This window comes from Pelobates fuscus, chromosome 3 (genome assembly GCF_036172605.1).
Source record: "Pelobates fuscus isolate aPelFus1 chromosome 3, aPelFus1.pri, whole genome shotgun sequence".
Classification (NCBI taxonomy): domain Eukaryota; kingdom Metazoa; phylum Chordata; class Amphibia; order Anura; family Pelobatidae; genus Pelobates; species Pelobates fuscus.
Window position 1 is genome coordinate 273,863,674 of NC_086319.1, and position 21,770 is coordinate 273,885,443.

Here is a 21,770-nt window from a genome sequence, read left to right on the forward strand (position 1 = left end):
TTTGGTGTCGGGCGATTCTCCCGGGTGGCCCCGACATGATTTCTCATCTCAGTTGGGCGACTGTGCCGTGTTTTTGGGGTTTACCCCCTCGAAGTTCAGTAAGTAGCAGGAGCTGAAGTGAGACACAGCTGCTCAGCCTGAGTGCCAGGCTCCGCCCCCGGGACTCTTGTTTTATGTATTTTTACAGTTGATCCCTATGTGTAATATAGGGGTATATTAACTAAGCGCTGATACTGTTTTTTTTTTTTATTTATGTCATATATGATGTTTTAAAACTTGGGAAGGTTTTTAAAGTATTTAGCAGCTGTATGTATTAATTCTTTCTTGTGGATGAATTTTATTTGGAGCATTTGCTGAGAAAATCCACTATACTATAGATATCCACTTGCGCTCTCTATAAACTTGCTTTTTTTAAATTTTACATTAAAAACCATTTAATTCCCTTGGTCCCTTAAAGAAACACTCCAAGAACAATAACCACTACAGAATGCTGTAGTTGTTATGGTGTCCGCAGTGTGCTATTCCCCCCACCATTGAAAGTAGTCAATTTAGAACAGTTTGACTTCTTACTTGGGGTCTGGTTGGAGTCACTCACTGTCTTCAATACTGGCAATGGAGAACTGTAAGCTTCTAAGCAGATGCTTATGTTAGCTCTCTTAAACTTAACCCAATTGAGTTATCTGTTGCTGTCATTTGGTGAGTTAAGCCCTGCACCACCGGACAAAAAGCTTCTGTCTCTTTCTGAAGTAGTGCTGGTGCATTGCAAATCCCAGGCAAGTATATATTATTCTAAAGTGTATACAGATCTATGTAGTCATTGACCTGATGGCATTGATCTGTTTGTTCTGGCCATTACTCTCCTGTTAAATTTTGATTTTGCAATTCTCCTTAACCTCTGTCGGACACTGTGATGGGACTACAAATACAATTACCCAATGGGGGTGATTGAAAGATCAAAGAATTGTTTGCACTCCCAGTATTTAAATAAACACCATTTAATGTTAGCAAGTAAGTGTTTTTTAGTCTGTTAATTATAGCAGTGTACATTTTAGTATAATTGTAATTCTATCCTTAAAAACTAGTTTGTGAATATTTGATGTGATGACTTTCATGAAGACACATGTTTCTTTGTAATTCTTTATTTTTGTAGTGCATACGGTTGTAACAAATGCTTAAGAGGTACCCCAAAGGCATTCCTCTAGCGTGATTTACACAGTTAAAACATAAGGGTAAACATTAGAACTTGCAAATTTATTTTTTTTGGTAAGGAAATATACAGTATTGGTTTACGTTGTTTAGGTTCAAAAAAAGCAGATTATATTGTGATAAGCTGTTTTAACATTATAGCTGTAACATTATAGCTTCATCTGTACGTGTACAACTATGCTGTATACATGCTTGGTCAGAGTGTGGATTATGTTAGTATCACACGTTTTATAGGGATTTACAGTGTTAGGCTGATGCTGTGGATGTCTATATCTGTATCATGAAGTGAGGCGCTTACGCATTTCTTTGCTGGTGATCTGGCTTATACTTCCACGTTTGTAAAAAACAGTGGACTATGCAGGCGTGTAACCTCAACGAAGGAGTTTTATGCTGGTTAAGTGTCTGTGTGAGTTCCTGATCTATCTGTAGTGCGAGTTATGCTAGGCTTACAGGTGATACACAACATTGCTAACAGGTGTATTCATAGTGGGTATGAAATTCAACATGGCATTTCAACATGGATATAAACTAGAGTGTGGGCTCGCTCGGCCAAAGTTGTCAATTACGCTTCTTACAGGGAGGTGATGCTGAATAATAGCACGACCCCCAGGCCAAGAAAGTCCCGCTCTCATTAAGTCGGTAGGTATGAGTGTATGCCCCCAAGGTCGTGAGTTCCTGCTATAGCTTTGGGCACTGTTTTAGTGTCAATTATTGTCGGGTCGTCCCTTGACATGGCAGGTAGTCGGTATCCGGTAGGCATGCTGTTCCCCACTCGGGGATTGTTCACCCTACTCCCTGTTTGGGCATTGCGTCAAAGCGGCTAGTAAGTCCTCCATGGGGAGATCTGTATTGTCTCGTGCATGAGGTGCCCCTTGGCTCACCAGTCGCCACTCGATGTCCTGTAAGCGGTTGCCTCCCCCCTCTTGGAGTTGTGGTCACCCGTGGAGGTATGTTGTGCCCAGGTGCTGCTCCCAGTTGGGTTAGCGAGTTATAGCTGTTGCTGGTTTGGTGCAGCCTGGTAATCCCATATGCTGTTGCACGGCGCTCGGTGGTTAGCCGGTCAGGCTTGCTGTGCTCTGGGATGCTACTGGGGCTTTGGGGTTGGCCGGCGTGCTTCTTGCTGCTTGTGTGGGTGCAGAGCCGTGCGCCCGGGTTGGCACGGTCATCCTCCCGCCTAGTCACTTGCCGGTGCTTGCATGGGTGGGTGCCCGCCTGGAATACCTGTAGTGGGGTACTATAGTGGCGTCTGCTGGTCGTCGGTCGGATCCACCCGGCCACTGCCCATGCTGCTTGAAGGTTGGGCATACCCCTGCTGCACTGCAGTTCATACATGGCTGAGCATAGTCGGTCGAGGGCCTCTAGGAAGAAATGCTGCGTGTGGCTACTCGTGGCTCCCCTCTGTGAGCTGCGACGGGCAGCCATCTTGGACACGCTCCGCCTAACTCGTAAGTCTTTTGAGTTTCTTTGCTGTTTGGTGCCAGGGTATAGGCTAAGGAGGACCGGGATAACCCCCGCCGGTCCAGAGGGGGGGGGAACAGGGCTGTGTTGCAAACTTGGGAGGGCACTAGGTCGCACAGAGCGGGGGATCGGCCGCCTCACCCGTCCGGCGATACTGCTAGGCCGCACTCCCAACACCCTCGATGAACGCTCCTCGTATCCGCGGGCGGCAGACCCGGGGCACTTCGGCTGGTACCCAAGGTGGGTAAGTCCTCGTTTAGGTGCGTTTGTGGGTCCTGGCTGGCTGGCGGGCAAGTTAACAGGCGATTTGGGTAGATTGAGCTCGGAGCTCACACGAGGCACGTCCAGCCGCCATGGAATCCAGGCCCCGCCCCTGAAGGCACATGTTTCTATTTTGAGAACATTGCTGTCCTGTCACTGAACTCTCCTGGGAAATGTTAACTCTCACTGTACTTCGGAACATTTAACACTCACAACCAGAATGAAGTATACTTCAATTATAAATCTGGATAAAGTGCTAACTGGTAATAAAAAAAACCAATTACATTTTAGGAGAAATGCTAGTACAAATACTCCATTAGCAACATGGTAGCAGGGCACGGGTTAATACTGGATCAGGTGGATGGATGGGAAACTATTCTTTAACCACTTAAATAGTTACACCAACCCCTAATAACACTTATGCTTTTAGAAGTGGCCATGGTGGTAGAAGTCTGTATGTGCAGCATTTCTGATTGAAAATGCTGCGCATACTGAGAGCTGTTTGCACTTTTGTGCCGGAGGTTATTTACACCCCAAGCACACTCGACTTAGGCAACCTGGAACTCTGTTTAAAGCTGCCCAATATCAATTCTGTGCAACAAATCCATCATGAGCACACACTACATGCTAGCAACAGATAGTATTTAAGTCTTTATTTGCAGGCAGTGCTGGACACGATAAAAATCCTTTCAACCAGCCTCCTGTCCTCAGTGATAGGGTGGAGGGCAGGCTTTAGTAGCAAAAGAGCTATCAGCTCATCACGCTGCTCCTAAACATGAATGTTTTTTTTTTATGAGAAGCATTTGATTGGACCAAGAACAAGAAGATTCGGATTTGGCGTGAAGGCAGATTGTTGTGGACTATACCCATTGCTGGATTTCAAGTGTTATCTTCTTACTTTACATATCACCCCATCTCTAAGCACTTACTCCAGAGCCTAAAAATCCATCTCAAACAGAAAACACTCAGCAGGACAACTTAAATATGATAATCATCATACACAGTGCAGTTCAGGATCAAAATACCAGACAGGTCCTCTCTGCCTAAGAGAAATAACACTCCCAGATGATCAGTTCGGCCATGGACCTGGTCAGTGAATTGATTGATACTGCTCTGGAACAATATAGAAGGATACACTTCTGCCTAACACTATTGTCTTAGGCCAGGAGTGCCCAATACGTAGATCCCCACATATTGTAGAACTACAACTCCTATGATGCTTTGTATGCCTCTAGACTTGCAACGCTTCATGGGAACTCTAGTTTTAAAACATCTGGAGAGCTACCTTTTGGGCCTTACACCAGTGGTAGGCAACCTTCAGCACAGTGCTTTCCATCGTGCAAGCTATATGCAAAATGCAATATTACATAGTCAACATGATTATCATATTTTGGGCATGTTCATAGGCAAATAGATAGTTTAAGGGTCAAAACCTGGGTTTGTCGTATGGTGTAGCAGAAAAGATTGAGCTATATGATTAAGATAAAATGCAAGTTTTAATTGCAGGGCTTAGACAGCCTCTAGTGACTGTCTAATAGACAGCCACCAGAGGTGCTGCATGTTGTCTCACAGTGAAATAATGCTAGATGTCCTCACCCTTTGAATAAGGACATCCAGAATCTTGGAAAACCCTATAGGAAAGCAGTGATTCAATACTTTTGTATGGGAGTAGGCCTAATGCACGCATGGTTATTGCTGGGCACATGCATTAGGTTCCCCTTTGCCTTGATGTCAGAGAAGGCAGACACTAAGCCAGCTCTGAGGGAATTTGGCATTGTAAATGGTGTTTTAAAGGGGTTTTTAACCATTCAATTGGAATAGGGCAGAGGGACACTAGTGTTAGGAATACAGCTTTGTATTCCTAACACTGAAAGTGTTCTTTTAAAATAAATTAAAGAGAAAACCAATGTTAAAGAGTTAGATTATTTTTAATATGACTGTTCCTCTTTACTAACCAAATTAAACATTGCATTTAGAGAAATGACATGCAAATACAAAAAAAAAAAAAAAGACAGTATGCGAGGCAAATGTAAACCAAAAATAAAGAATGCCTGTCATCAAGTGAATGTCACCACAGCCATGGTTCTGCGTGAAGAGCATATAGTATAAGTGGCTCCATGCAAAAAGGCATGTTTGCTTCTGAGAGAAAAGTGTAATATATATATATATATATATACACACACACACACACACATCAGTGCCTACAAGCCTGGCTTTAAAAGGTTAAGCGCCACTGCTAGCCTGGAGGCATCATAGAACATACAGGAAGAATGAATTAGAACTCATAAGAAACATTTTCACTTGCCTTTGGCTGTTGGAAATTGTAAACCATGTCATATGATCTTAAAGACTGGCATGGGAAATTTTTTAATTTTTTTTTTAAATTAAATAAAAAATAGCAGACACTGAGCAACATGCATCAGCCATGCTGACCGAATTTACCTGCTGGTTCCAGGATTTGTCCAGACTGGTCATGTTTTACAGCAATCCTGACTTACTTAGGGGGCAGAATACTTCTTTGGTTACAATGTTTAGGGCGAGAATAGTGTAATGTAATAAAACCTACTTGTACACAAAGAAGAACATTTGAAGATTGCGCCTTCTTTAAAATAATTCACAAGTGAAGTAATAAAAAATACAAAACACCTAAAAAACAAAAAACAATTAAATGTTTTTAATAATGATATGTATAAATAAATCCTGTAGATATCACCAATTTGAAGACAGAAAACAGCAACTGCTATCTTTAGAGGAACAAGTAAAAGATTTGCAACTAAGTCAGTTGTGCGGTAGCAATTTCTTAATAAAATTAAGGTATATTAAGAAAAGGGTGGTATTGCTGCTCCGAAATCACAGTTGAAATGAATAAAATATTACAGCGAACACTTAATACTCGCTGATTAATTTAGGTTAAAAAGTGTATAAGGCCACAAATTAAGAGCACTTGTATAGACATAATCTTTCAGTATGAGGTTTCTTGCAAAAACAGTTTGAAACCTACTGAAAGGAAGCAGATTAGCCTGCATTGCTTGTTACGCAAACAAGCAGTAACGAAATATGTGGGGAAAATAACTGGAGCAATCACGAACAAGGAACCTTGCAAAACTCTGCTCTTTGCAGCTACAAAACAGATATTGCACACATTTTAAAAATGTATAACAGTAGTGATGCTGACTCTCAGGGGTCACAATCAAAAATCACACCCAAGTAGCTATACAGACTTGAAATGGAACATAGTCATTAAAAATATATAAATATCTTTTTTTTTTTTTTTTAAATCCATGTATATTGACATTGTTCAGAAAATCCTTTGCTCACTTTCCCACTACCCCTTTTTAAAAGTGAGCAATGGGACTGATAATTTGGACCTAGGTGCACAACCATCCTTTACTTTCCAAAATCATGTCGCCTTTGTGCCGGCAGCATTTTCTATTTGATGTTTTAAAAAGTAATGGACAGTTGAAAATAGTGAACACTGGGTCAGGCAGCCAACAATCCAAACAAAAAAATGCCATCAGTCAAAAGGGGTGAGTGAAAAGGAAGACAAGGGATTTCTTCGAAAAAGGTCAATATACATGAATTGAAAAATAATGAGATCGCATGACAGAGACATTAAATAAAATAAAAGTGATGAGGACAGTTCCTCTTACAGCTTGATCCACATGGATAGTTTATTAAACCAGTGGTACCCGTCTGCTGGCACACCACCAGCTTAAAGACAGAAGCAGAAATGCACCCAGTCTGCCATATTCATGATATGCTAAACATACTTCCTTCAATTAAAATCAAGTGTACATAAACAATGAGCTTCATATTATTTCTAATTAAATTAAAAATATTCTCTACTTTATACAAGTGAGATTTTCCTTTTAACCATCAGGTTACCACCACTGTCCCATTTGTATTCAACATCTCCTGCCTTAGAATAAAGTGTTTCTCCAACAAAAACCCACACAAATATTATATATATATATATATATATATATATATATATATATATATATAAATATATAAAACCAAGAGGGCTGCAGTCACCTGAACATGCATACATTATAGGGTGCTGCTGGGGCCAAAATATACAAAATACAGAATCCAGCGCACTCTTATTCACTAAACAATGATTTCAAATCTTAGCGATTGTATTAGTTTTATTTAAAAACACCTCACCTAGGCAAAAAATAATGGGGGGTTTAGTTACATAATATGATCATATATTGTATAAGCCTGCCACAATGTCAATGTATCCCATTCTTGGCAGGTCCTAATCTAGCAGCCTAATGCTTGCTCTTCTGAAATTAATCCACTTACTTGGGAAATACTTCCTTACTGGGACTCTCTGCAAGGACCCTATTTAGCCTTGACTTGCAGAGAGTCCCAGTAAGGAAGTATTTCCTAAGTAAGTGGATATATAGATATATATATTTTCTCTATACAAGTGTGGGAGGGAGGGTGGGCAGGCAGACAACTGCTTGCCCTTGCAGACTCTGAAGACATATGTAATTTATGCACAGAATTGACCTTGAGTAGCTCGGTACAGAGTTCAGGGCTGCCCAAGTCAGAAGAACTGTGGGTGCAACTTGATGGGCAGACTAGATGGGCCGAATGGTTCTTATCTGCCGTCACATTCTATGTTTCTATGTGAAGTGTTTCAAGCTGAAACACTGCATATTTGGACTCCAACCACCATGACCACTTCAAAAAAATCAATAGTGGTCATTGTGGCTGAAGTAACCCTTTAAGAGGACGACAGTCAAACCTGGGGTGTCTGATCCAGGACCTTCAGATTTTAAAATATCCTGAAAAGCTGAAGGGTTAATTTTGTACAAACGTACAACCCAATGTTATACAAACTTCCCATAAGCTGAATGCTTAGCTATTTTATATTTTTCCCCACTAGTTGTCACCAGCAAGGTTTCAAGAATAGGTATCCAATTATCATGTGCTGCATTCTCCTCCCTACTTAATTTGTTTGTACATCCAACATGGCACTAGGGGTATGATAAAAATATACTGGGTTATTTAATAAAGTTAGAAGTCAAGGAAAATTCAAGCTGAATTTCAAATTTAAGTCCAAACTGAAAGCATAGTTGACATAAAGCTTGGCTTTTTTTACCTTAAATTTGAATTTACCTTGAATGCTCTCTTTAGTAAATAACCCTGATAGACATAAAGCATTGAGTTTAGTTTTTTTGGTGGGAGGAATGGGGGGTGGGGGAGAGGAGGGAGGATGAGGGAAACAATGTAATAAATGTCAGTTATAGATATGAGATCTATTCCAAAATAGAAGACTTGACAACAAGTTGAATAGAGAGAATATAGTTCCTTTAAATATTATCATCTTAGATTATGATATTTATTCAATATAATCAAACCATTTTTATGGAATTTCAAACTTCAGGGATTATACTCAAGGTAAAGTGGACATTAAAAATTTTTTTTTTTATATATATATATATATATATATATATATATATTTTTTTTTTTTTTTGTTTAAGGGGGTTTATAAACAGATATCCCACCTCAGTAGCCAAGATTCAGCATTGAGCAAATACACCTTCGGAATATATTTATACACAGATACATACTCAAACAAGAATTAGTAGTTGTGTGCGGGTTGTTTTGCGGGGATATTGCACATAAAATATGGATACAGAAACATAATTTATCAAAGCAAAATTGTTAAAGCAATCAGTTTCAGGGAATCTTTGGATGTTCAGTGGAGTTGGCCAGCTGGAGTCACCAGTTAAAGGTCAGAGAATCTTCAGTGGGGGAGTGGTAGATTAAAAGGGTTGAAAAGTAGTCTTTATGTTGGTATGACTTTAGTGGCAAGAAGAATGATGAGAAGGAGAATGATTCCAACCACAATACAAATGATCACGATCATCTTCACATTCTTCCACCAGTACTTTCGTGAAACTTTTTGAGATGTTGTCTTAAAATGCTCTGACTAAAAGAGGAAATACAATTAGACGTGTAAAATAAAAAGATATACAAGAAAAAAATATATCAAGTATACAGATAAAGGAATCAAGACTAGGGTTAGTAGCACACCAAGCACCCCCCTTCATGTAAGGAGACAAATTGTTTTAGAATGGTTTAAATTCTTACCCGGGGTCCATCCGGTACCACTGCCCACCTCCTATACATCTCAGTGAGAGCCTTTTTGCATCTGCTCATCCTTTAGCTCTCCTGAGTAAATCTATGCACTGCATGACTTAGCTCAGAGAAGAGTGCTTCCATCTCACTCAGCTATAGAGGTGGCAGGAAGTAGCACCCAGGTAAGAAATCAAACTGTTCCTAAACAGTTTTACTCCTTCGTATGAAAAGGTGCAAGGGCAGTTTTGTAGTGGTTATGGTGCTCTAAGTGTTCCTTTAATGTTTTATGAAGTAGTATGGAGGCAGAATGCAAAGAAAAATTCAGGGACGGGGTGTGTATATGTTTAGGCATACTTACACTGGCTTCCAAGTCCTCAGTTTTATTTCTCAGTTGGTCCAAGTTCTCACCTCGAGCCAGAATTCGATCCACATTTTGGGACATTATGTTCTTTACACCCTCCACCTCACTTTGCAGGTCCCTTACACGGTCACCGCCACCCACAGTGGAGGGCTCCCCCATTTCCTGAAGACAAAACAAGATGGTAAATTAGGAATTCCAAAGACACAGATGGTGACTTTGTATAGAGGAACAATATGACCTAAAGTAACACAAATCATCCTGTCTGCCTGTCAAATGGACCTTAGAATTTGGTTTGAAGTATTCAATCTACATTTTGGGACATTATGTTCTTTACACCCTCCACCTCACTTTGTAGGTCCCTCACACTGTTTTTACATTTCTGCGGTGTGTGTGTTTAGCTGTATGATAAAATATGATGAAAAAAACAAAAACAAACAAACACTTTTACAAACTTTGACTCCCCAAATCTGTTTTGCATCTACAACCGCCAAAAATCCCCAGTGCTAAACAGTTTCTAAATTTTGTCCTGAGTTTAGAAATACCCAATGTTAACATGTTCTTACCTTTTTTTCGAGTTATAGGGCAATAAGTACAAGAAGCATTTTGCCATTTCCAAACCATTTTTTTTCTAAATTGTAACACTGATATCTGTCACGAAACCCTTCACATGTATATATATTTTTTTAAAATCAAGACAACCCAAGGTATTAAACTTGGGGTATTTTGACTCTTTTCATGCAACCATTTTACCACCAATCTATGCCAAATTTAAATAAATAAAAATAGGTGCTTTTTTTGACACGCATAGAAATTTAAGAATACATGTACTGAGAACTTTAAGGGTTACTGGCAAAGAACACCCCAATATGCGTTCAGCAACATCTCCTGAGTACAGTAATACCACCCATGTATAGGTGTGTCGAGTTCTCTGGGGCTAAAAAGACCTTATTTGGAGGGTGCGCATTCCAGTTTTCCCAACTTGGAATTTTCACAGATGGTCATCATGCACCCATGTCCTCTTTGGGACATTTTTGAAGCTGGCCAATGTATTTTACCCCCATGAAACCATATATTTTTGAAAAGTATACAACCTAGGGTATTTCAAATGCTGGTATTTAAACACTATCCATGCACTAGTTCAACCACCAGTCGTTGTCAACCTTTTGGGTAGGAATGTTGTGTTTTATCCCTACACACATTGGACTTTAGGCATGGATTCTCAGCTCCTGTTATGTGTTACTGCCAAAAAACACTCCAATATGTGTTCAGCAACATCTCGAGTACAGTGATACCACCAATGTACCGACAGAGGAATGAAAATGAACCCCATCATGGCATACCATTTGTAAAAGTAGACAACCCATGGTATTCAAAATGGGGTATGCCCAGTCTTTTTTTTTTAGTAGTCACAAACCCTGGCCAAAATTAGCATCTATATTTTTTTTTGGCATTTTGCACACGATCACGATCGCTTCCATAGCTCAAATTAGCCACAGACGTATGAGGTACGTTCGTAAGGGGTTAAAGGGATACTGTAGTCACCAAAACAATTTTAGCTTAATCAATGTTGATGTACAGATTACTGATTATCAGCACCCTCCTATGTGTGATTAAAGTGAAATATACAGAGCAGGAGACAAAAATGGTCTAAAACAAGTTAACAGCTGATTGAAAATGAAACCATTTTGTTTTCACGAAGAGTGTGTGAATCAGTCAGGGGAAGTGTGGTCCCCCCCACCCTTAGGGCCCCCCCTTCAGCTCCCCCTCAGCCACTTACCTTTCTCCAGCGCCGGGGAACTCTCCACCCCCTGCCGACGTCAGATCCAAATGCGCATGTGCGTGCATTCAAACAGCCCATAGGAAAGCATTATTCAATGTTTTCCTATGGACGTCCATCTTCTTTTCACTGTGATTTTCAAAGTGAGAATCGCGGAAGTGCCTCTAGCGGCTGTCAGTGAGACAGCCACTAGAGGCTGGATTAACCCTCAGTGAAACATAGTTTCTCTGAAACTATGTTTTCAGCTGCAGGGTTAAAACTAGAGGGACCTGGCACTCAGACCACTTCATTGAACTTAAGTGGTCTGGATGCCTATAGTGGTCCTTTAAGTGCTGTATAAATCTAGTAGAGGTTTGTAGCCATACTAGCTTTTAAAGGAACACTCTAGTCACCTAAATTACTTTAGCTAAATAAAGCAGTTTTAGTGTATAGATCATTCCCCTGCAATGTCACTGCTCAATTCACTGTCATTTAGGAGTTAAATCACTTTGTTTCTGTTTATGCAGCCCTAGCCACACCTCCCCTGGCTATGATTGACAGAGCCTGCATGAAAAAAAAAACTGGTTTCACTTTCAAACAGATGTAATTTACCTTACATAATTGTATCTCAATCTCAAAATTGAACTTTAATCACATACAGGAGGCTCTTGCAGGGTCTAGCAAGCTATTAACATAGCAGGGGATATGAAAATCTTAATTAAACAGAACTTGAAATAAAGAAAGCCTAAATAGGGCTCTCTTTACAGGAAGTGTTGCAGGGAGGTGTGACTAGGGTTCATAAACAAAGGGATTTCACTCCTAAATGGCAGAGGATTGAGCATGTTCTATACACCAAGTTGTTCAGGTGACTATAGTGTCCCTTTAAGTATTAAGTCAATGAATATCTCGCATTGGTCAACACTAATTACAAATGTAGTAAATTTTGACACAGCGTTTATTCACAAAATTATGAAACTGAAAGACAAAATTGCAATTTACATTTTCCCCACTCCTTCCTGTCCAGGCCGCACTTTGACTGACAGACGCACACTCTCATATACACTGACAAACAATGACATACACACACACACACATACTATTACTTGGACACTTACTTACAGACACACACACACACACACACACACATATTTCCCCCAACACTCACACATTTTTATTATTGTTTTTTTATTATTTTAAATCCACCCAGCCTCCCTGGGAGAGCTAAGGTGGATTACTTATCTGTCCAGTAGGGCTGCAGGGCGGGCAGGATGAGTAGGCGTCATAAGTGATGGTGGGAGCCGGAGTGACGTAATATTCTGGCTCCATTAAGCGGCGTGGAGGGAGCTGAGCAGGAAGAGCTCAGGTGAGCATGCTCCCTCGCTACCCGCAGGAGGGGGGTGAGGGGGGGGGAGGGGGGGAGAGGCTCAAAATTGGCCTGCCTGCCAACTCAATCCCCCCAGGACACGAGGCAAGCAAGGGATCTGCCTGGGCGTTTGGGGGCGGCTTTTTTGCCGCCCCACTGCAGATGCCTTGTTTGCCTCGCGGAAGACACGTCCCTGGGTAGAATGATTTTATTTTGGAAACTGGTGTGTAGGTGATAAAATAAGGTGATTTTAGTAGTGATGAAATAAAGACCAAAAAAAAAAAGTTATATATAGTTAGATTTGAGCTTTTTACGCATTTATTTTTTATCATCTGCTGAACCATGCTGCCATTAACACACCATCAAAGCTTGACGCTGCTCAGTGTAATGACACAGATAAGTGTCATTTGGACAAGGTATGTGTTTCTGATATGTCCCTATACTTGCCCATAAATATTTGGGTTTTGATGTACTCTGGATGTAGCTGAATATTAATTAGGGTAGTACGTCAGTTTTAACAATACTGGGAAAATGTGCGCGCGCAAACATTAAGTTATAAACAATGCAAACTTTAGTGGTGGTTACAGAGTCACACTTAGCTTAGGGAAGACTTTCTATCAATGCATAGTTTTAAAGGGATACTATAAGTGCCAGGACTACAAATCTGTATTCCAGGCACAATAACTCCCTCTGCCTCCCCTCTCCCTTGCTACCCCCTCCCCCCTACAGTAAATAAAAGGGTAAAAAAAAAAAAAAAAAAACCTCCCCATAGGAAAGCGTTGAATCAACACTTTCCTACGGGGAAATATCTGACGCTGGATACAGGAAGCACCTCAAGTGGCTGTCTGGGACAACTGCTGGCACCATAACTACTACAGCAAGCTGTAAGTTGCAAGTTATAGTGCTTTGAGGGCTCATTAAAGTGAGAAACAGGATTTTGGTGTTTGAAATTTACTGTAAAGTATTAAGATAAATTTAAAAGAAGGTATAGGAAACAAGATGTTAAAAAATAAAAATGCAAAAATGAGGAAGCTGTTAGGCAAGTGTGAGAGTTCGTTGAGAATGTGACGATATATTGTCTGATAAGAAATGGGAAATTCAACAGAAACTATGCAAGCTTCAAATATCTTAAAATAAAGTGGAGTATAAGAGAGCAATGTCAATACTTTACAAATTTGAAAATACATAATGTCCAAACAATGAAGAATTTGAAATTTAGAAACTATTTTTATAACATTTTAATTTAATAAAATAGAACTTCAAAGTCGCCCTTTAAAGCAGTTCTATGAAATTCCAACACAGTCAACATGAGTGTTACATAGTTCAATATATTGAAAAATCACAGCTGCTTTACGTGGGAAAGTTTCCAGCACCATAACCACTAAAGCACAATGTAGTGGGCATGGAGCTCCCTCCATAGTAAGTAGTCAAATCAATTAGCAATGGTTTGAATTCTTACCCCTCTCAGCCTTCAGGAGAGCCAGATTAGGAGATTTTTAACTCTCCTGAGCTAATCCCACCAGTGCATGGCCAGCTCATTAGAGGAGTGTGTGTGATCATGCTCCGAAATTGGATTAATGCCTGAACCGCCAGTGTAATGGAGCTCGGTACTCAGCCAGAGTATCTCCATTAATATCCCTCCTTTCCCAGTACACCTTCAATGCCTATAGCAGCTCACCCAAACATCAGCCTAGATTAGATGAAGATGAAAACAAGTGGTATCCTCGAGTGCCCAATCTGTTGTAATATGTCGTATGTGGTCCATGCTACCTCCACTTAAAGTTTCAGCAGACTGTTTTAAAAAGTTTATATCCGCTCAGAGTTTTCAAGTTGGTCCTGGCCAGGCTCATGGAACCTTCACAATCAGTCAGTTGAAGTCTAGTCTGGGCAGGATAGCATAGGTTTCCCAGTCACCCTGTGCTCCTAATAGGCACAGGGTGACCGATGCACTCCAAGCACCATAACCATGGCACTGTAGTGCTTATAGTGCCAGGAGTGTTCCTTTAATTTATGACAAACGTGAAAAAAGGTAACTGGTTATTTTGATGGGGTCATACTATGGATAACAGGAGCTCTACTCTAGTGATCAGTAAGACAGCCAGTTTGACACACAAACACTCTTAACACCCTAGACGTTAGCTATGGGATGTGCCATTTTATCACTGAAAAAAAGATTACTCGATTTAGATGCCATGGCTGACATGTAAATAAAGTTAACCCCTGCAGTGTCCTGCTTGCTGGACTGAAGGAACTCCCAAGCTCATACAGCATTTCTCTGTAGGAGCCCAAGCACGCAGGAGTGCTGTAGTTAGTCATATTTTAATGCAGTTTAATATTGCTAGGGGGTTAGGGAATATTATTATTTTTTTTATTCTCTTTATTTTTGAGGCATAAGAATTTACAGTAGGAGCGTAGATACGTACAGTACATGAGAAACATTGTATTGAGATTGTATCAGTGTAATATCGGACTTACTTTTCAGACATGCGGTCTAGCCTCATTTTATATGAGAATTAATTACAAGACTAACATAGCGTATGTAGTATAGTTATTTAGTTAGGGAATATTTTATTTGTTTCAGATAAGGATGTATAGATGACCAACTTCCATCATTTTCAGCCAGTTTCTACTATACTTGGGATAAGTTACAACAGTGTTCCAAGAACTCAGTACATGTTAAATGTGCCATTAGTATCGGCATTCATATTTAACTCCATACATTTTGATTTGTCCTGTGAATTTGCTAAACATATCTTATGCACACAAGGCAATAAAAATAAAATAGACACCAAATCAGAGAGACTAATAATATTGAAGGTGTTTTCCAGATGTGGGTGGAACCTGCATGAATTCCATCTCTGGCTTTGTAGATGCTAAAGCTCTTTAAGTCACAAGCTGTCAAACTTGTTTGACAAATACTTTGAGAGTGCACAGTCACGGAGCATTTACTGCACATCTATAGATAATTCATTGATTAAATGTACTGCAAATAGAACTTTAAAAAGGGATATTCTAAGCACAATACAACTTTAGCTTAATGATTCAGTTTCATGCCCCTGCAGTCTCACTGCTCAATTATCTGCCAGTTAGGAGCATAATCCATTTTCTTTCTGCTGCCTTAGCCACACCACCCCTGGCTCTGACTTACACAGCAAACATGTAGGGGAAAAAAAATTAAATTCTGTAGCGGGACATCGCCACTAAGTGCCATGCCCACTGAATATTCAAATGTTTTTGTTCTGCATTTTGTGTCCCCAATGTGTATTCTTATGATTTTCCCTTGTTGAATGTGTGTTTCCCCTTGTATTTTTACACTCTAAAATGCATTCTACTTTTCATCCACGCGGGGCGCACCGGCGCACAACCACCCCGATACTACATTTAGAATGTTTAGTTAGAATGTTCACACCTCTAACCGCAGACCGCAAGGGAATAAGTGGCGCGTGCTTCCCATGGGTGGCCTCCGGTTCGTATCACCGAATGCCCACCAGGGGCAGCATTCGCATCCCAAACTGGCCTGCGCACCCCGTCTTCGGTCCCTGTGTCGGGGCCCATCCTACCCACTCCAATGGAGCTATAGTCACTAATTTTCCACTACCTGGGAGCTACGAGGCTAGGCTCGTGGCTGCCCAAGAGAGCGCTCTCTCCGGTGGATACCGGCGTGGGGATATCCATCGGAGAGAGGGACGTGCACCAGTGGGGAACCTCGGGGGCTGTGAGTCGGTCTCACGGCCGCAGAGACCCGTGCCGACCAATGGGAGAGGGAGCGCCCGTTCAAACTGGCTTCGCGACATTCTCCTGATTAGTCGGCACGAGTGAGCGCTGATTGGTCGCCTGGGCCCTGCAGCGACCAATCAGAGAAGGAGCGCTCATTCAAACAGTGTTTCGCGCCCTTTCTTTTGACTGGGCGGCGAAACCTCTCCCCGAGTGCCGATTGGCGTGAGTTGGTTTTGCGCCTTTCAGCGGATTGGTGCAATAGAGTTTCACACACATTCTTCTGATTGGGCAGCGAAACCCTTCTCCTCCCTAAGCGCTTTTTGGCGCACATTGGTTTTGTGCCTTTCTGCAGATTGGCTGTTGCTTGGTTTGGGCGCGAAGTTTGAATTCACCTGATCAAAGTAAGCAACGCTGTGGAATTGGTTCTGGGGATGTACAGAGCCTCGAGCCCCAGACTTTAGACGCTGGTATCTCGGACTCAGTACACCTGATAGCCCTGCTATTTGCAGGGATCCCAGATGGGACTATGGGTTATCTAATGATTTATGTTTTACCTGTGTGACCCTTCCCTGTGCGCAGAGCCCTAAAGTTTACCCCCCATGTATGTAATGTGTCTTAAGGTGTAACCCTGTGTGCTGTTGGTATCTCCCAGAGCAGGAGATGGTTATCTGTAACCCAGCCCCCTCCTGCCTGGGATTGTGTTATATTGAATGGAGACTCCCTGCAGGGGTCTGTGCTTAAAAGAAGAAGCCTGTTTGCAATAAAGAGAAGTCCATGCTTAAAAACTTTCAAAACTGTGTGTCTTGTTATTGGAGAGAAGGAAGATTTAACCCCTGTGTCTGCTGTTCCAGCTTGCAGGGAATACAACGGGGAAACGTCCTTGTAAAGACTAAGAGCTTCCAGGGCTGAGTGTCGTCCCTGCCTGGGAGCGCATAGAGCTAAGTCCCCTAATCGTGTAAGAGTTCCTGATCGTCTGAAGGAAGAGAACTAGCGGGACCAATCGGTCGGCTAACCGAGGCGTCCCGTTACACTGGTGGCAAGCAGCTGGATCATACTTCCCAGCCGAAAGGAACGAGCATAGTGCCCAGCTACACGGAAGCGGAGTTGGACCAGAGGCTGAAGATGTATTTGACTTTCTTGGGCCCAACGAGTTTAGTGAAGAGTTAACTGTTAATATTAACAGGGAAATTCACCCCCAATTCAGATTATAGTGAATAACCCTACAAGCCTCTTAATTTTATGACTTAAAACCTTAACTATGTATTAAGTTACAACAAATTAATCCAGCCAGAGCTGTAATGTCTTGGCAATACTTGTACATAAAAACCAAGAAACCTTTGTAAAGCTAACATTTTATTTAATTTGACAATATGTAACTTTCTCAGACTGGGCCAGTAAACGTTTATGACCGTGGCGTGCCAAATGTTTTGGAATCAAGATCACAGTTATCTGACAAATACACACAGCTGTACAACTGATTTAAGGGGACACTCATTTAATCTCATTGAAGTTGTTCTAAGGTCTGTAGTCACAAGGCCTTTCCTCAGTTTAGGGTTAAACAATTCTCAAATGGTTTAAACACTGAATGAGGATTTTGCGCAGCTTGTAGCATGAACTTCACTGGATTTGAAAACTAAAGCAGAGATTACACTCCATACCAATTTATACCATCATTGTTTCCTCCCAGCCTCTCACTGGCACCCATCACGGCTTGGGCAAAAGTGGAAGCACTAGCCCGAGCATCAGAGAGGCCGGGCTCGGTTTAACACGTAACAGAGGGACTGCTCGAGGGACTCCAGTCACTAAAACCACTCCAATCATATGTAGCATTTAAAGTGCTGGAAGTCCCCTGGTAAATCGTCAAACAGTTTTGAACTTAAATGAACACTATAGGGTCAGGTACACAAACCTATATTTCTGACCATATAGTGTTAAAAAATACCTTCTGGCCCCCTTGCCCCTCCTAGATATAGTTAATTCTTACTTTCATTGCAGTCTGCTGCTGCTGGCTCCACCCCTGATCTGGCTGCCATCATCACAAGTTTTATTCAAAGCCCATTACAATGCTTTCACATAGGAAAGCATTGGATTGGCTGAGACTGTCAAGGAGGCAGATCAGGAGCAGAGCCAGCACAAGTCTAACACAGCCCTGGCCAATCAGCATCTCCTCATAGAGATGCACTTAATCAGTGTATGTTTATGAGGAAAGTTCAGTGTCTCCATGCAGAGGGTGGAGACACTGAATGGCAGTGCTGCACAGACCAAGGAAGCACCTCTAGCAGCCAGTGGAGGTATCCCTAGGTTGTAATGTAAAAAGCCTGAAGGGAATGATTATACTCACCAGAACAAACACAATAAGCTGTAATTCTTCTGGTGACTATAGTGTCCCTTTAACTAGGTCTCATTGGCACCTGTGGTCCCATCCCGTCCACTTCAATATCAAATGTGGACAGGATATTTTGGTCCCAGACCATGAATTCCATCCAAGCATAGGTGGAACTATGGGTATTCTAAAAATTGGGACTTCTCAAAAAGTCTGACACTGCCCTGGGCTCCTGCAGTTCATCTTTATCTTCTGATATCACTAAAGCAGAACAGTTTGAATACGCAACTGTCAGATGGCACCAAAGGACATCTGACACCATAATCACAAGAGCAAATTGTAAAGGTTATGGCGATTACACAACCTCTTTAATCTTGGTGAAGGAACAGCAGAAGGCTTTTATTGCAGGCACATTTTATTTCCAGGACTTAAATATCTACAATGTATAAAAGGTATGCAAAACAAAACAAAACAAAAAAAGATACTCCCATGACCGTTATTTCATTTTTATTATGCTCAAGTTAAAAAGAGGACAAAAAAACATTTAGAACTCACATACTTCTGGCAAGCTATTTTAGAAGCACATACTCCTCTCCACAGTGACGCATACACTAAACCCACACCCCGGATATCTCTCATAACAAACAGGTTATTCAGTAATAATAGCTTTGTTCATCTGATAATGATGATGCACTAGCCTGGCAACCAGGAGACAGTGCACGCAGTGTGAGAACAGACGAAACACTAAAAAGGTAGTGGTCAGGCTTCTACAAAGAGAATGTGAATTAAAAGGCAGCACTGTACGCTGCAGATGGAGAAAAGTGAAGGAAACCCAAGCTTGGTGATTCTGGAGTGTAAATCCAGAGTGAAAATGAAAGTGCCTGTACACAACTCACATACAAAGCGCAAGCTCAAGTGTGAACTGTTGGGAATTCAAAGTGAATTTTACATTTTAGCCCAAAATAGAAAACACACACCTAACATACCTGGGGAATTATTCCCCACAGCTTGCCTGTTTTTTCTTAAAAATGTTTTAATTCACTTTAGATTCAACAAATCACACAGCGATGGTAGATGTACTCAACCTGATAATCCATTAACTAGTTACAAGGCTAACAGAAATAAGTTTACATTTGGCAGACCTAGCATCTGAAAATGACAAAGTAAGTGGTTTTGGAACAGCAGGGTATAATGCTAGCAGGATTTGATCCTTAAGCAGATAAGGCAGAGCACACAATGGTGCAACCCTTACAGCAAGCTGTACTATTGAAAACCTACTAACCACCACTGCTATCTTGCTATCTGTTCTGGCAGTTAAAGGGTTGGATGTCTTGTATGTCATTGTCACACTCCAAGTGACATCACCACAGAGTACACACCTAATCTGTGTCCTGGAAAGTCTACACTGTTGTCATTATCGCTGAAGGAAAAGTTAACACCTACTCTGCCACTACAGCTAACCTGTAGATAGTTGCTTTGATAAACTGATACATACTTCAAATTTTTTTTTTTTTTTTTTTTAAAGGGCTTTAATTGCCCCTCATCCCTTAATGTCCCACGGTATAAAGGAATCAGTATACTTATCACAGTAGACTAAATAGAATTGTGATATATTGCCATATTAAGCAAACGGGGCAAAAAACATACAATTCAAAGTTTGTCAAACCCATGAGCATTTTTAAAATGGCAACAAGGGCTCTTTTCTTTTGACATGGACCTATATGGATGTCAAGCGGAAAGATGTGTTAATATTTAGAAAGACTAAAGTCTGAGTCATAGATTTTGCAATTATTTATCAACCAACTTGTTTTTGGAACCTTACACTGGCCATTCTCTGATGCCAACCACCATGATTTGTACACCAGTGAAGTGGTGCATGTACCAACCTTGCCATCACTCTGTCAGGCACATTCACTAGCCCAAAACACCATATTTGCCACACCAATGAACCTTCAGGAGAGCCCCATTAGCTGATTAGGTACACACTACCCCCCAGGATAGGTTCTCCACCTGGCTCAGTGCCCCTATCTTGGCAACCTCCTGTCCTCTGCCCCAACCCTGGGCGAGCCATATTTGGAAGCTATAAGCCCAATATCATATAAAGGCACACTTCCCATACTGTTAGGCCATCTTTGTGTGACTGGCCATCACAATCCAAAACCTTGACAATCGCCAGAATCCAACCCCATGATTTGCACACTTGCCACAGTGGCCAACTCTCCATCTTGATTTGTTAATAAACTGCCCCATAACTAGCCACCCTACAGAAGACATCCTTGCCACACCAATAACCATATCTTGGCAACTTACAGGGCAAAGACACTATCCCAAGACTGAATCACTAACTGCATAGTTACTCTCACAGAGTACGTGTAGCAATAAAATAACAGACAAATGGCTGCGTGACGTAATCTGAAGCAAACAGTCCGTTCCAAAGTCCAACAAGAACAAAGCTCCAACTGGTGCTGTTAAATCTGTTGTGGCGTCTCTCAGAATTATGCTCAGTGTTCTGATTCCGGTGGGGGAGGCATAGAACCTACGCTCATACGCCCCAAATAGTTGCACCTCCAACCCGATTTCCTCTTAACGTATTTATTGCTCCAAGTAAGACATTGCTGACCCAATGATAATAGTAACACATTTACCCCATCCCCCAGTGCTTCACTCTACGTCTGAACCACTTACTCGGTTTAAATTCCCAAAAAGTTATCGACTATTCTTTTTGATGAACTTATTTAATTCACAGATACTTTTCTATACTCCCCCGGCAATTCAACACCCACAAGGCAAGGCAGTATAAGTTCAATGCTTACCGATCTCCTATCCATGGCTGGCCCTCTCGCTGAGCAGTCTCAGAGGGTTCTGTAGAGAGCAGTGTCTTCCTGTTATTATGAAAGCAGACCTTCCTGTATCCCTCCCTCCTAGATGTAGTTACTTGCTGGCTGCATCTCTCCCTCCCCACCAGGGAGTGGCCTAACGTGCTCACCTTTTCACAGTCACCTGAGCTTCTAGGGAAATAAACAGGCATTAACAAACCAGGAACTATATTATTTATTTTTACCTATAGATACATATATAGTGATTATGTATTTTATATTCACAATGTGCATCCATTTAGTTTGGGCACCACTATGTTTGTCATTGGTAAAATTCATAATTGTAGATTATACTAACGTAGTGTACTAATAATCTTAAGTTTAGTAATGATAGGAGGCGAGTATTTTGCATT

The 21,770-nt window shown here is 41.3% G+C and overlaps 1 protein-coding gene across 1 annotated transcript; it reads right to left on the reverse strand.

The window, feature by feature from the left end:
- Positions 1-8,590: 8,590 nt before the first annotated feature.
- On the reverse strand, positions 8,591-21,462 carry VAMP8 (vesicle associated membrane protein 8). Its single transcript, XM_063445558.1, has 3 exons — positions 21,355-21,462; positions 9,380-9,544; positions 8,591-8,872 (listed from the first exon to the last, which is right to left on the reverse strand). The coding sequence occupies exons 1-3, from the start codon at positions 21,367-21,369 to the stop codon at positions 8,729-8,731; spliced, it is 324 nt and encodes a 107-aa protein (XP_063301628.1). The 5' UTR covers positions 21,370-21,462; the 3' UTR covers positions 8,591-8,728.
- Between the last annotated feature and the right edge of the window lie 308 nt (positions 21,463-21,770).

What these genes read in the sequence shown, in the direction of transcription:
- VAMP8 (XM_063445558.1), bottom strand. An exon ending in CTGAGGACTTGGAAGCCAGT is followed by an intron (nt 8,873 to 9,379) that starts GTAAGTATGCCT and finishes TTCCTCTTTTAG; the next exon opens with TCAGAGCATTTTAAGACAAC.